Source organism: Oncorhynchus nerka, linkage group LG13, assembly GCF_034236695.1.
Source record: "Oncorhynchus nerka isolate Pitt River linkage group LG13, Oner_Uvic_2.0, whole genome shotgun sequence".
Taxonomy (NCBI): Eukaryota; Metazoa; Chordata; class Actinopteri; order Salmoniformes; family Salmonidae; genus Oncorhynchus; species Oncorhynchus nerka.
The window spans coordinates 47,858,666-47,874,081 of NC_088408.1; the positions used below are offsets into that span (position 1 = coordinate 47,858,666).

Sequence of the window (15,416 nt, forward strand, 5' to 3'; positions counted from 1 at the left end):
GCACATACTTCCACACAAACAGTAGGTATCCTACGTCCACACAAACAGTAGGTATCCTACGCACATACGTCCACACAAACAGTAGGTATCCTACGCACATACTTCCACACAAACAGTAGGTATCCTACGCACATACGTCCACACAAACAGTAGGTATCCTACGCACATACTTCCACACAAACAGTAGGTATCCTACGCACATACTTCCACACAAACAGTAGGTATCCTACGCACATACGTCCACACAAACAGTAGGTATCCTACGCACATACTTCCAAACAAACAGTAGGTATGTATCCTACGCACATACTTCTCACCACTGTATCACTACCCAGCCTACAGTTCCATTCCCCCGAGATTAGGGAGACCTTGAGAAGTACTCCTTATGCCCTCATAAATTCCTCAGAAGCCTAGCCAGGTCCGTCCAAACACAGTTTCACTGTTCTCGGTATCTTTCTTCGGCCCCCACATACAAGTTCAAATCCTGAGCTAAGCCTTGCTCAGACAGTCTGTGTTTTTCCACTATACAGATACATTGTTTAACCTAATTCTGACTAAAACTACATACATCATCAGATTATAATTTTATGATTCTAATCAATTTCCTACAATTATAAGGTTTCAGAGTGGAATTATTTAATCATTATCTTTCAACATTTAAATTATATTATCACACAGCTCTAATGAATTTGGCATAATTGGCTCAAGGTGAGGGAGCAATTGTCATTTGAGAGAATGGAGAAAGACTATTCTGTAGAGGTAAGGTTTGACAACTGATATTTAAAATGCTTTGCACATGGCTTTCTCAACATGGACCTTATCAATCAAAACATGTTTCAAGGGTGAAAGTTTTCCACAGCATTGCATATTATGGGGCGGCAGGGTAGCCCAGTGGTTAGAGTGTTCGACTAGTAACCGGAAGGTAGCCTAGTGGTAGCCTAAGGTTGCAAGTTCAAATCCCTGAGCTGACAAGGTACAAATATTTTGTTCTGCCCCTGAACAGGCAGTTCACCCACTGTTTCTAGGCCGTCATTGAAAATAAGAATTTGTTCTTAACTGACTTGCCTAGTTAAATAAAGGTTAAAAAAATAAAAATAATCCACAGTGTGGAGATCTACAAGATATTAGACTAATACTTCCAGTTGTAATTGGTACATTTGTCCTGTCCCCTCCTCTCCACCAAGGACCTTACCATAGACTTTAGAGATGCTGCTGCACTTGGAGCAAGTCGTAATGACATGCATGAACCACATGTGATGTTGGGTTCGAAGAGTCGCCCTGACCCATGGAGCTAGAGGAGAGATGTAAGAAGAAAGGTAATACCTTTGACCCTTCGTCAATTCATATTTCCTCAATTCTCCCCATCCTTCTCAAAAGCCATTAGAAAAGGTTATAGGGGAGGGCCTCCATCACTTTGCAATAATGTAGCTATGTTTTTCATTTTACTGTAGCAGCACAACTGAAGCAATGCAAATTGTGTTCCCTCCCCAGGTAGCTGTGGTCAGGCCCAAAAACCGAACAGTGGCAGGTGGAGAGCATGGGACTATAGTCCCCCAGAGGTTGCAAGTCCTACATCAGGCCGAACCTATCCAGGAACATCCTCCTGTTGACGTAATTCTCTGTTTTTAACCACAGCTACAAATTTAAAGTAAATACATTTTAGCTTTATTTTATTTAAAGGGACAGCTTACTGGACTATAATGCACTTTCAATGAAGAATCTGTGTCTGGGAAACCACCCCTAAAAATGTTTCTTAAATTGTGTACCTTAGGTGCTAGTAAAATTCAATAGAAGACCTGAAGGGGTGAAAGTAGGGTACTGGTAATGTACCAAGTATTTATCTTGAAAGACAGGTACAGTGGGGCAAAAAAGTATTTAGTCAGCCACCAATTGTGCAAGTTCTCCCACTTAAAAAGATGAGAGAGGCCTGTAATTTTCATCATAGGGACACTTCAACTATGACAGACAAAATGAGAAAAAAATCCAGAAAATCACATTGTAGGATTTTTAATGAATTTATTTGCAAATTATGGTGGAAAATAAGTATTTGGTCACCTTCAAACAAGCAAGATTTCTGGCTCTCACAGACCTGTAACTTCTTCTTTAAGAGGCTCCTCTGTCCTCCACTCGTTACCTGTATTAATGGCACCTGTTTGAACTTGTTATCGGTATAAAAGACACCTGTCCACAACCTCAAAATGTCACACTCCAAACTCCACTATGGCCAAGACTATAGAGCTGTCAAAGGACAACAGAAACAAAATTGTAGACCTGCACCAGGCTGGGAAGACTGAATCTGCAATAGGTAAGCAGCTTGGTTTGAAGAAATCAACTGTGGGAGCAATTATTAGGAAATGGAAGACATACAAGGCCACTGATAATCTCCCTCGATCTGGGGCTGCACGCAAGATCTCACCCCGTGGGGTCAAAATGATCACAAGAACGGTGAGCAAAAATCCCAGAACCACATGGGGGGACCTAGTGAATGACCTGCAGAGAGCCGGGACCAATGTAACAAAGCCTACCATCAGTAACACACTACGCCGCCAGGGACTCAAATCATGCAGTGCCAGACGTGTCCCCCTGCTTAAGCCAGTACATGTCCAGGCCCATCTGAAGTTTGCTAGAGAGCATTTGGATGATCCAGAAGAAGATTGGGAGAATGTCATATGGTCAGATGAAACCAAAACATAACTTTTTGGTAAAAACTCAACTCGTCGTGTTTGGAGGACAAAGAATGCTGAGTTGCATCCAAAGAACACCATACATACTGTGAAGCATGGGGGTGGAAACATCATGCTTTGGGGCTGTTTTTCTGCAAAGGGACCAGGACAACTGTTCCGTGTAAAGGAAAGAATGAATGGGGCCATGTATCGTGAGATTTTGAGTGAAAACCTCCTTCCATCAGCAAGGGCATTGAAGATGAAACGTGGCTGGGTCTTTCAGCATGACAATGATCCCAAACACACCGCCTGGGCAACGAAGGAGTGGCTTCGTAAGAAGCATTTCAAGGTCCTGGAGTGGCCTAGCCAGTCTCCAGATCTCAACCCCATAGAAAATCTTTGGAGGGAGTTGGAAGTCTGTGTTGCCCAGCAACAGCCCCAAAACATCACTGCTCTAGAGGAGATCTGCATGGAGGAATGGGCCAAAATACCAGCAACAGTGTGTGAAAACCTTGTGAAGACTTACAGAAAACATTTGACCTCTGTCATTGCCAACAAAGGGTAATATAACAAAATATAGAGAAACTTTTGTTATTGACCAAATATTTATTTGAAATTAAGATAAAAAAACTAATTTTGTTCTTATTATTTAGTCAGTTTTGACTTTGTGGCTGAGGTAACTAGTGACCACACACTCGCATCTACAGTCAAGTAGCCGCCATTTTTCATTATCCGGACAGGAGCCTGACCCAACCTTATGCCGGGAATCGTATTTTTTTATTTTTTTAAACACCCTGAAATCTGACAAAATCAGCAACGTGCACCTTGGTGAACTATCGAATGGTAAGTATTTACATGGTGTTAACTGGTGAATTCACGCGTATAGGTGACTTTTGTTCTGGCTGTATTTTTTAAACAATGTGGAAAGTGGTTAGCTAGCTAAGTAACGTTAAACGTTACTCCTAAGAGTCCTACTCGACATTTTGAAAATGAATTCCAGGGTTGACTAGCTATTTTGCGCCTGGAGACCAGGCCGGCGCCAATGGAGTAGATCCACTAGCGATGCGGAAGCGGTGAGACATTGCAGACGTGAAACGCATGACAAAGGTTAATTAACGTTTACTAGCTAACGTTAACTTGTTATTCGCTTTAGCTAGTAACCGGTTACGTAGAACTATGGCTAGCATTGGCTACACGGCGTGGATGTCTCGCATGGGCTGGTTAACGGGATTGCAAACACTGAAGTCTTAACATAGTTAGCTAAGTCGTTAACATTTAACTGACATTCAAGCATTTCTTGGCAACTATTTAACTAGCGTTAATTGTTTCCATGTACGTTACAGTAACGTTTTCTAACGTAGTTAAGCTGCACTGGCTGGCTTGTTTAACAATACATTGGAAGCTAATTAAGTAGCAGACCGTAAGAGCTTCGCCAGAAAAAAATATCGTTGTGCACAAAAGCACGTGTAACGTTAACTACAGTAAGTAACTAGCTGTTTCTACTCGAATTGGTAGTCCAACAACTCAAACCAAATGTTAATTAGCTAACTGAATGTAGTTAATGGTAAACCAATGACTCCCAATTCAGTTAAGTATCAGTATAATGCCTGGTGTCCTGACAAATTGTTCAGGCCCTATAGTAGCTAGCTAAAACAAGATCATCGACGTAACATAACTGATGGCTTTTATCATAACGTTAGCTATGTCTTCATTGTAGTAGTTTCGTGATTAGCATCAGCATAGGCGGGTTGATTTGTCACCTGTGCACTAAACTTGCCAGGACAATTAATTAAATGCTTATTTGTATGCAATGTGGCCTGGAAACCTAACGTTGAATTCTATGTTGGACAGAAATTAGCTTTTGAATCAGTTTCGAATGTTGAATAAAATTATATTTTAACATACTTTACCGGTTGGTATTTTTGCCATTAGGAATGTATAATTACATCAACTTTTCAGAGCGCTGGTAGTGCATTCAGATTCTAGAGGCTAAAGAAACGCACACCTATTTAGGCGAGGTGCTGGCTAGGGGAGTGGAACACTTTTTAAAAATTAAGGAGAGCCTCGCAACTGTGTAAATCTAGCTTTTGCGCCTAATGGTGCTACGATGCTGTTTTACCCACATCATTTTTTTACTACAGGGACAAGTTATAAGATAAATAACTGCCTTAGTGGAGCACGTGATAACACCTTTGGTTGGGATCGGTTTCCCTGTTTGGGGGTGTTTGAAGGATCTACATTTATAAGTGCCATTACATTGAGCACAGCCATTACACTTGTAGTTTCCATCCAGTAAAGGGAGCAAATACACGTTGTGCAGGGATATCTTGGGGTGGTAAATCAGAGTTTACCAATTGATCTCTGAGGTTTCTGCCCTGCGAGAATATGGGGGCAGAAACCACATTACTGATACTATCATCGGATCTTAGAATGTGCCAATGTTTGAACGATTCCCTCAATTTGTTCAGAGCACTTTGAATTCGAGGTCGACCGATTCATCGGAATGGCCGATTTTAATTAGGGTCGATTTCAAGTTTTCATAACAATCGGAAATCGGTATTGTTGGACACCGATTTGGCCGATGTGTTTTTTGCGTGTTTTTTTTTTTGACCTTTTTATTTAATCTTTATTTAACTAGGTAAGTAGGTTAAGAACACATTCTTATTTTCAATGATGGCCTAGTAACGGTGGGTTAACTGTCTTGTTCAGGGGCAGAAGGACAGATTTTTACCTTGTCAGCTCGGGGATTCGATTTTGCAACCTTACAGTTAACAGTCCAGCGCACTAACCACCTGCCTCTCATTGCACTCCACGAGGAGCCTGCCTGTTACGCGAATGCAGTAAGCCAAGGTAAGTTGCTAGCTAACATTAAACTGATCTTATAAAATCAATCATAATCACTAGTTAACTACACATGGTTGATGATATTACTAGTTTATCTAGCGTGTCCTGCGTTGCATATAATCGATGCGGTGTGTATCCGCAAAAAAGGACTGTCCTTGCTCCAATGTGTACCTAACCATAAACACCAATGCCTTTCTTAACCTCTTTGGGATCGTTCGGCACGCTATCGTCCCACCTCGCCAACAGCCAGTGAAATTGCAGGGCGCCAAATTCAAAACAAATCTCATAATTACAAGTATTTTACACCATTTTAAAGATACACTTCTCATTAATCCAACCACAGTGTCCGATTTCAAAAAGGTTTTTCGGCGAAAGCAGAACATATCATTATGTTAGGTCAGCAACTAGTCACAGAAAGCATTGACATTTTCCAACCAAAGAGTTCACAAAAAGCAGAAATATAGATAAAATGAATCGCTAACCTTTGACGATCTTCATCAGATGACACTCCCAGGACTCAATGTTACACAATACGTGTATGTTTTGTTCGATCAATTTCATATTTTTATCCAAAAACCTCAGTTTACATTGGCGCCATGTTCAGAACTGCCTCCAAAACATCCGGAGAAACTGCAGAGAGCCGCATCAAATAACATAACATCATTAACTTTGATGAAAGATGCATGTTTTTACATAGAATTAAAGATAAACTTGTTCTTAATGCAACCGCTGTGTCAGATTTCAAAAAAGCTTTACGGCAAAGCACAATTTTCAATAATCTGAGAACAGTGTTCTGCCACAAAAGTAAGCCATACAGTTACCTGCCAAATTGTGGAGTCAACATAAGTCATAAATGGCATTCTAATTCTTCACTTACCTTTGCTGGTCTTCGTTGGAATGCACTCCCAGGACTCCCACTTCCACAAGAAATGTTCGTTTTGTTCGATTACGTCCATATTTATGTTCAAATACCTCTGTTTTGTTCGCGTGTTTAGTTCACTATTCCAAAGGCACAATGTGCAAGTGCAAAATCCAGACAAAAAGTCAAGAGTTCCATTAGTTTGTAGAAACATGTCAAACAATGTTTACAATCAATCCTTAGGGTCTTTTTATAATAAATCTTCAATAATATTCCTACCGGACAATAGCGTATTCATTACAGAGGAAAAAGAAGGAACGGTGTGACCGTGCAGTAAACAACTGATTGGCCTCAGCCTAGTCCACTTGTTGAAACGGCTCTTATTCGACACCCTTCCACAATAGAAGCCTCAAATAACTTTCTAAAGACTGACATCTGCTGGAAGCCTTGAAGTGCAATCTGGCCCCATAGACACAGCATATTGGATAGGCAATCACTTAAATGGAACTACAAACCTCAGATTTCCCACTTCCCACGGGTTGGATTTGTCTCAGGTTTTTGCCTGCCATATGAGTTCTGTTATACTCACAGACATCATTCAAACAGTTTTAGAAACTTCAGTGTTTTCTATCCAATACTACTAATAATTTTAGCATGTGGGACAGAGTAGCAGGCAGTTTACTCTGGGCACTTTATTCATCTAAGCTACTCAATACTGCCCCCCTGTCACCAAGAAGTTAAAAATCAATACACAGAAGTATATATTTTGAAACCTGCATATTTAGCTAAAAGAAATCCAGGTTAGCAGGCAATATTAACCAGGTGGAATTGTGTCACTTCTCTTGCGTTCATTGCACGCAGAGTCAGGGAATATGCAACAGTTTGGCCTGCCTAAATTGCCAGAATTTTATGTAATTATGACATAAGATTGAAGGTTGTGCAATGTAACAGGAATATTTAGACTTATGGATGCCACTCCTTAGATAAAATACGGGACTGTTCCGTATTTCACTGAAAGAATAAACGTCTTGTTTTCGAGATGATAGTTTCTGGATTCGACCATATTAATGTCCTAAGGCTCGTATTTCTGTGTGTTATTATGTTATAACTAAGTCTATGATTTGATAGAGCAGTCTGACTGAGCAATGGTAGGCACCAGCAGGCTCGTTATTCAAACAGCACTTTTGTGCGTTTTGCCAGCAGCTCGTCGCTGTGCTTCAAGCATTGCGCTGTTTATGACTTCAAGCCCATCAACTCCCGAGATTAGGCTGGTGTAACCGATGTGAAATGGCTAGCTATTTAGCGGGGTGCGCGCTAATAGCATTTCAAACGTCACTCGCTCTGAGACTTTGAGTAGTTATTCCCCTTGCTCTGCATGGGTAAGGGTAATGCTGTTTCGAGGGTGGCTGTTGTCGATGTGTTCCTAGTTCGAGCCCAGGTAGGGGCGAGGAGAGGGACGGAAGCTATACTGTACCTATAAGAACATCCAATAGTCAAAGGTATATGAAATATAAATGGTATAGAGAGAAATAGTCCTATAAATACTATATTAACTACAACCTAAAACCTCTTACCTGGGAATATTAAAGTATCATGTTAAAAGGAACCACCAGCTTTCATATGTTCTCATGTTCTGAGCAAGGAACTTAAACGTTAGCTTTCTTACATGGCACATATCGCACTTTTACTTTCTTCTCAAACTTTGTTTTTGCATTATTTAAACCAAATTGAACGTTTCATTTTATTTGAGGATTAATTGATTTTTATTGATGTATTATATTAAGTGTTCATTCAGTTGTTGTAATTGTCATTATTACAATTACATTTTAACAAATCGGCCAATTTAATCGGCGGCGGCTTTTTTGGGGGTCCTCCAATAATCGGTATCGGTGTTGAAAAATCATAATCGGTCAACCTCTACTTTGAATAGCGGGTAGTTAGAATGCAAGAATGCTTATTTTTGCAAGACTGACCTTGAAAAAGGACTTGTTTTGAATTTTCTCAGTGGCATTATTAATCTGACCATTTTTGTACCCCCTCCCCTTGAATTTTCTTTGCGTCTCAGCCATATTTCTGTCAATCTGGTTGTTTTTTTACAAATTCTTTTGATTCGACAGAATTGGCTGTAGGGCAAACTGTTTTTCAAGGGAAATAAGTGGGTGACAACTATCAGCCCTCAATAAACTTACGATCGGTAGGTTTCCTGTAAAGATCAGTGTATAGAACATTCTCTTCACACAAGATCAGAAGATCAAGAAAACTAATTTGACATGTATCAGATTGCATAGTAAATCTCAGATGCTCAGAACAGGAGTTAAGAAAAGCATGGAACGCTTGGAGCTGTCTTGCATCACCGCTCCACAGAACAAAAATATAATCAATATACCGTTTCCAAATACTGATGGTAGGCAAGAAAACATTTTTGAGAGGATTGAAAATAGACTGTTTCGCCATGTAACCCACATACAAATTAGCATAGTTAGGAGCCATGGGGGATCCAATAGCAGTACCATTCGTCTGAAATGAAGAAATCATTCACCTGAAAGCTTGCGCACAATATAAAATATATATGCAGGAGATGCATGCATACTTGTCGAGCTCGTTTACATGGTTCTGTGCATGCTTCAGAGATCTGAACACTACCCGCACTTTACAGAGTTGATGTAATTGTACATTCCTGTGAATAGATTGTCTCACATTGCTACCGCCAAAAGGATCAACTGCACAGACAAACGGTAAAGTATGTTAAAATATCATTTTATTAAACACTCTGGCTTGTAGAGGGAGGAAACTTTCCCGAGTCAAACACTAATTTCTGCCCGACATAATATTCAATGCAATTCAACTTCGGATTTCCAGGCAAGCAATGATGTTATGCCTGAAAGTTATGTTTTGCTTATTTGAATTGGCTAAGTGCAGTAGGTGCTTAACTGTTATTGGAACAGTCATTCAAATAATTTTACTCATCATTGCATTAAACAGATGGCGACCGATCAGACAACTGATCATGTAAATGGGAATGGTACAGAGGAACCAATAGACATAACTGAAGTGGACAAAACTACAGCTGAGGTTATCCATTCAGACAATTTCCAGACTTTATTAGATGCTGGTTTACCACAGAAAGTTGCAGAAAAACTAGATGCAATTTACATAGCAGGTAAGTGCATGTTAAGCATAACCTAACTGTTTTTTGTTGTCATGTTCTTCCTTTTTTAGTTTGTATATCTATTAGAAACTTTTATTTATTTACCGTAGCAACTTTGTGTGATATATTTACAAACTAAGCTATCCCCACCATAACAAAGAACTGTGAATTTGATTCCATTGTGTTTGGGTTGAGTTGACGAGCTTTGCTATGGCTAACACTAATTCTGCTAATAGGTTATGCATGTATAAACTACACATTTGCACATCCAGCCCAAAGCGGGAGCTTTGGGGGGGCAAAAGAAAAGCGTAGTGGGGGTGTTCAGATGTCTGAATTGACTTGTGCATGTACAGCTGACCTGGTTCATGCAGTAGGATTAATGCTTTGGGTGTGGGTGCTGTTAGCAAGATACTTTTTCCCTCCTTTGATTAGCTTGTTCGTGTGCATTTCCTTGGTTTCTGTAAGCATAAATCATTATTCTTCATATTTTATAATGTACAACTAACCTGTCTGGTTACTATTTCTAGCAATGTTGACAATTTTGGGGGGTTTTGGTTGTCCACATGATGATCTCTATACTCAAATACTGGAGCAACTCAACATTGCTGTGATGGTTTACCGCTAAGATCTGATTGGACATAATCCCATGAGTTCTTTGTGATTTCATTGGCAAACAGTGGTTATATTTGAAATGTCACCCTTCTACAGGCTTGGTATCGCACAGTGACCTAGATGAAAGGGCTATTGAAGCATTGAAAGAATTTAACGAAGAAGGTGCTCTACAAGTCCTGCTTGAATTTAAGGAAAGTGATCTGTCGCACGTGCAAGTAAGTGGCCACTGCGTTACACTTAATTGAGGATGATTTAATGAAACGCAGGGAGTACTAAAAGCTTCAACTTTCCTTTTCAGAACAAAAGTGCCTTCCTCTGTGGAGTAATGAAGACTTATAGACAGAGGGAGAAGCAAGGAACCAAAGTTTTAGATTCCACGAAAGGACCAGATGAGGCGAAAATAAAAGTATGTCAACACCAGGAATGAAGTTTACTCTTTGTAGAGATGAAGGCATGCCTCTTTTCCAATATCTTGGCATAGCCAATTGTAAGTCTTGCTCATTTGTTGGCAGACTTGATCTTGACTTAGCTTGTCTGAGTATTATACCAATGTTACAAAAGTCTGTCAGTTTAGGCTACGCGGTCACATTTTTTGCATAGCTGATTTATTGTGGTTGTGTGAAAATCAAGCGGTGTCTGTGTGTGGTTACAGCAACATAAAATATTTTTATTTTGATAATGACAGGCTCTGCTTGATAGAACCATCTATACACTTGATGTGACAACGGGTCAGCGGAAGTATGGAGGCCCCCCCCCAGAGTCTGTGTATTCAGGTGCTCAACCCACTATTGGAACAGAGGTAAGGTCTTTATCTTTCAGCGAACAAACACTTTAGAATAAGACCATCAAATGTCGACAAATCTCTGTTTGGCCTTATGATGACGTTTGTAATTCTGGAGTGACTCTTGTTGCACTGAGAGCTTACCGCTAAGATCTGACTGGTCCAAATTGTAAAAGATTCCCATAAATATTTTACATTTCCAGAACTGACCACTTAGCTGCTCACAAATGTTTTTCCCTTTGCAGATATTTGTTGGGAAAATTCCTCGAGACTTGTTTGAGGATGAGCTGGTGCCCCTCTTTGAGAAGGCGGGACCTATCTGGGATCTACGTCTAATGATGGACCCCCTAAGTGGCTTGAACAGGGGCTACGCCTTTGTCACCTTCTGCACTAAAGAGGCTGCCTCGGAGGCTGTAAACCTGGTCAGTGTCTCCCCATGCTTCCAGTTATGGTCTGTCTCTTCAGCCTTATCAGTCAGTTTGGAAGTATGAACTTTGGCATAGTCTGTGCCATGGCTTTTTCATATTTATCCTTGTCACACTGGTTGAGTTCCTCTTTCCCCAGTGTAATAATCATGAAATACGCCCCGGCAAACACATTGGAGTGTGTATATCTGTTGCCAATAACCGGCTGTTCGTCGGCTCCATCCCCAAGAGTAAAACGAAAGAACAGATTGTGGAGGAGTTTGCTAAAGTCACAGGTAAGAAAGAACTAATGACATGTATTGTAGTTGTAACTAAATACATGATCACATTTTGCTCAAACCTCGCTTAACATTTTCTATTTCTAACAGAGGGTCTTAATGATGTCATACTGTACCATCAGCCAGATGACAAAAAGAAGAACAGAGGTTTTTGCTTTTTGGAATACGAGGACCATAAAACTGCTGCTCAGGCCAGACGCAGGCTAATGAGTGGCAAGGTGAAAGTGTGGGGGAATGTGGTTACTGTGGAATGGGCAGACCCCATCGAGGACCCAGATCCAGAGGTTATGGCCAAGGTAAGTGATCTGCTGACTGCAAAGTGATGCAACACTGGAGAAACAAGGTGTTATGTCCCAAAGGGCACCCTATTCCCAATATAGTGCACTGCTTTTGACCAGGGCCCATTGGACCTGCTCAACAGTATTGCACTATATACAGTGCCTTCAGAAAGTATTCATACCCCTCAACTTATTCCACATTTTCTTACAGCCTGAATTCAAAATGGATTAAATAGATTTCTCACCCATCTGCACACAATACCCCATAATGACAAAGTGAAAACACATTTTTAGAAATGTTTGCAAATTTATTGAAAATGAAAGCCGTTATCACATTTACATATGTAGTCGCACCCATGTAAGAAACACATGTTAGAATCACCTTTGGCACAGATTTACAGCTGAGAGTTTTTCTGGGTAAGTCTCTTAAGAGCTTTGCACACATGGATTGTACAATATATGCACATTATTCTTTTTAATATTCTTCAAGCTCTGTCAAGTTGGTTGATCATTGCTGGACAGCCATTTTCAAGTCTTGTCATAGATTTTCATTTGATATATTGCCAACCTGAAGTCTCGCTTTATAGGCTTGCAGTTGATGCTTGATCAACCTTTGATGTCTTTAATTTAACAAAATACAACCACTAGTCTTTAAGTGGGTGCAGATCACACTGATGCCTGTGTGTAACCCATGTAGTTGAAGTTCTTAACACGTTTCTCATTGTGCATTTCAACCCACAGGTCAAAGTTTTGTTTGTCCGAAACCTTGCGAACAGTGTTACGGAAGAAATACTTGAAAAATCCTTCGGACAGTTTGGTAAACTGGAGCGAGTGAAAAAGCTGAAAGATTACGCCTTCGTTCATTTTGATGAGAGGGACGCTGCAGTCAAGGTACTTTATATTGAGTGGTAATATAATGAGAAAACACTGTGGTAAGTAAATTACATTGTGTACAGTGTAATTGTATGATGACTGTAGTTTGCAATCTCCACAGGCGTTGGCTCAAATGAATGGCAAAGTTCTGGAAGGAGAGCACATTGACATAGTTTTTGCAAAGCCCCCTGATCAGAAGAGGAAGGAACGCAAAGCTCAGAGACAAGCAGCCAGAACAAACATGTAAGACATGGCTTTACAAAATATATTTTTTTGCGCTCCACTTTTCAAGGCCCAATTTTAAATTGGTGCATGACTGACTCTAAAGCCTTGTTTACACTGAAGGCCCTCATGTTCAAATCCGTTTTGTTTTTCAAATCCGTTTTGGAGTACTGACTGTCAAAATGGAAAGGTACAAGTGACCAAATCAGATTTGTGGGTGTTCAGATGGCAGTTATTTGCTGATATGGCTATGCTAGTTGTCATAGTAATTATGGGTGTGTGTGCAGTGATGTAGGCTGATTGGTGGTGCTTGTGCTTCCTATCAATCAGAAGTTATGTAGCAGGCTAAGGTAACAACAATGCCTGCCATGGATGTTTCCCAGTTGCTTTGAAAGTTCAAATAGTGTCATAGTGTAATAACACTTAAAGCCTTTTAAAATGAGTCCTTTTTGGCTAGCCACAGCAGGTAGTTGTGTAGCTGTTTGTCTTTCTAGCACATTCACTCATTTGTTTGTAAACCATTAACAAGCAAGTTACCTACAGTTTGATCTTGTCAAACGGTCAACAGAGCAGCTAACAAGCAACAATATATGCCTAATAACAGTCTAAAAAAACATTTGGGGGCAAATAAATCATATTTTACCATTCAGAAAAGTCGCATGGCCAGGAATCAGATTTGCACCTACGAAGGTGGTTTAAAATAAAAGTTTATTTGTCACGTGCGCCGACTACAACGGATGTAGACCTTACAGTGAAATACTTACTTACAGGCTCTAACCAACAGTGTAAAAACGGTATTAGGTGAACAATAGTTAAGTAAAGAAATAAAAACAACAGTAAAAAGACAGTGTAAAATAACAGTAGTGAGGCTACATACAGACACCGGTTAGTCGGGCTGAATGAGGTAGTATGTACATGTAGATATGATTAAAGTGACTATGCATATATGATAAACAGAGAGTAGCGTAAAAGAGGGGTTGGCGTGGTGGGTGGCAGGACACAATCCCGGTTAGCCAATGTACGGGGGCACTGGTTGGTCGGGCCAATTGAGGTAGTATATACATGAAGGTTTGAAATGTGTGTTTGAATTATCTGATTTCATGTGATTTTTGGCTGTTCAGACTGCAGGAAAAGTAACCGATTCTAATGGGATTCTAATTGAGTCACTTTAAGCTGCCAGTGTGAACAAGGCTTTCGTGATCAAATCAGAACAATGAGTCCATGTGTGTTCAGTGCCTTGAACATTTTTGCCAGGTTCTGCTTGTTTCTCCCATAGGTATGATGATGATTATTATTACAACTACGGCCCCCCTCAGTTGCCCCCTCCCACAAGAGGCGGCCGGGGTAGGGGAGGTTATTCTTACCCACCCGACTATTATGGCTATGATGATTACGACGATTATTATGGTTATGATTATCCCAACTACCGCGGGGGATACGACTATGACTACGACTACTACGGCTATGATGACTTTCAGGCTCCCGCTAGAGGAAGAGGTGGCAGAGGTGCACGGGGGGCATCCCCAGCCAGAGGTAGGCCAGGCGCTCCCAGGGGAAGAGGTGGCTTTTCCCCGCGTGGTGGTCCAGGATCAAGCAGAGGAGGTGTGCAACAGAGAGGCCGCGGCGGGGTACGTGGTGTGAGGGGTGACCACAGTGGAAATGTAGGAGGAAAGCGCAAAGCTGATGGGTACAATCAGCCAGATTCCAAGCGGTGCCAAACCAATAATCAGAACTGGGGCTCTCAACCCATTGCTCAGCAACCGCTCCAAGGTGGTGATCATTCTGGTAACTATGGTTACAAATCTGACAACCAGGAGTTTTATCAGGATTATTTTGGGCAACAGTGGAAGTAGAACATTAGGGCTTTAATTCCAAATCCTTTTTTAGACTTGATCTGATTGGCCCTAAATCCATATGGTTGCCTCACTTTTTTTCCAATTTGGTGACATCTGGCAAGATTTCTTGTATATATTTTAATAATCTGCTTGTACTTGAACAGTAGTCACACTTCCAACTGTTTTTGACTAACTGGTTTTTTTTTCAAAGTTGATTAATGCGATTTCCATAATCAGGTTTAAAGATTAAAAAATGTGCAATCATGTGATCCAGCTATTTTATTTGGCTGTAGTTTTATGTATGTTTTTAGTGATTCCATGTTTTAAGTAGCTAACAGCAACTAAACTTATGTCTCCTAAACATGTACCTACTTAAAACAAATGACACCACAATTTGTATGTTACAGAAGATAATGCTAGGAAATGGCGTGTCTTGTAAAAAAGAAGAAAAAAAAGACTAGTCCTATTTATTGGGCTTTACATTTTGGCTTGTGTTTTTTTTGCTATTTGTCTGCTTTAATAAACATACACGCAGAAGTGTACAAAACCTCAAATTGTGTTTCAAATTCATGTTTCGGAAAATTCTCTCTTCAAATTG

General features: G+C 40.4%; 1 protein-coding gene across 6 annotated transcripts; it reads left to right on the forward strand.

Moving 5' to 3' along the window:
- Positions 1–3,382: 3,382 nt before the first annotated feature.
- On the forward strand, positions 3,383–15,372 carry LOC115139606 (heterogeneous nuclear ribonucleoprotein Q-like). Of its 6 annotated transcripts, XM_065026451.1 has the most exons (13): positions 3,419–3,506; positions 5,373–5,513; positions 9,054–9,101; positions 9,349–9,526; positions 10,223–10,341; positions 10,425–10,532; positions 10,812–10,925; positions 11,153–11,329; positions 11,472–11,607; positions 11,701–11,906; positions 12,630–12,779; positions 12,883–13,004; positions 14,260–15,372. In XM_065026451.1, exons 4-13 carry the CDS (start codon positions 9,349–9,351, stop codon positions 14,834–14,836), a joined length of 1,887 nt encoding a protein of 628 aa, XP_064882523.1. In that variant the 5' UTR covers positions 3,419–3,506; positions 5,373–5,513; positions 9,054–9,101; the 3' UTR covers positions 14,837–15,372. The 6 variants fall into 6 exon arrangements, with proteins under 6 accessions (XP_029533039.1, XP_029533034.1, XP_064882523.1 ...); XM_029677173.2 differs by lacking the exon at positions 5,373–5,513 and having other exon boundaries at positions 3,449–3,506; XM_029677174.2 differs by lacking the exons at positions 5,373–5,513; positions 9,054–9,101 and having other exon boundaries at positions 3,416–3,506.
- Positions 15,373–15,416: the final 44 nt, after the last annotated feature.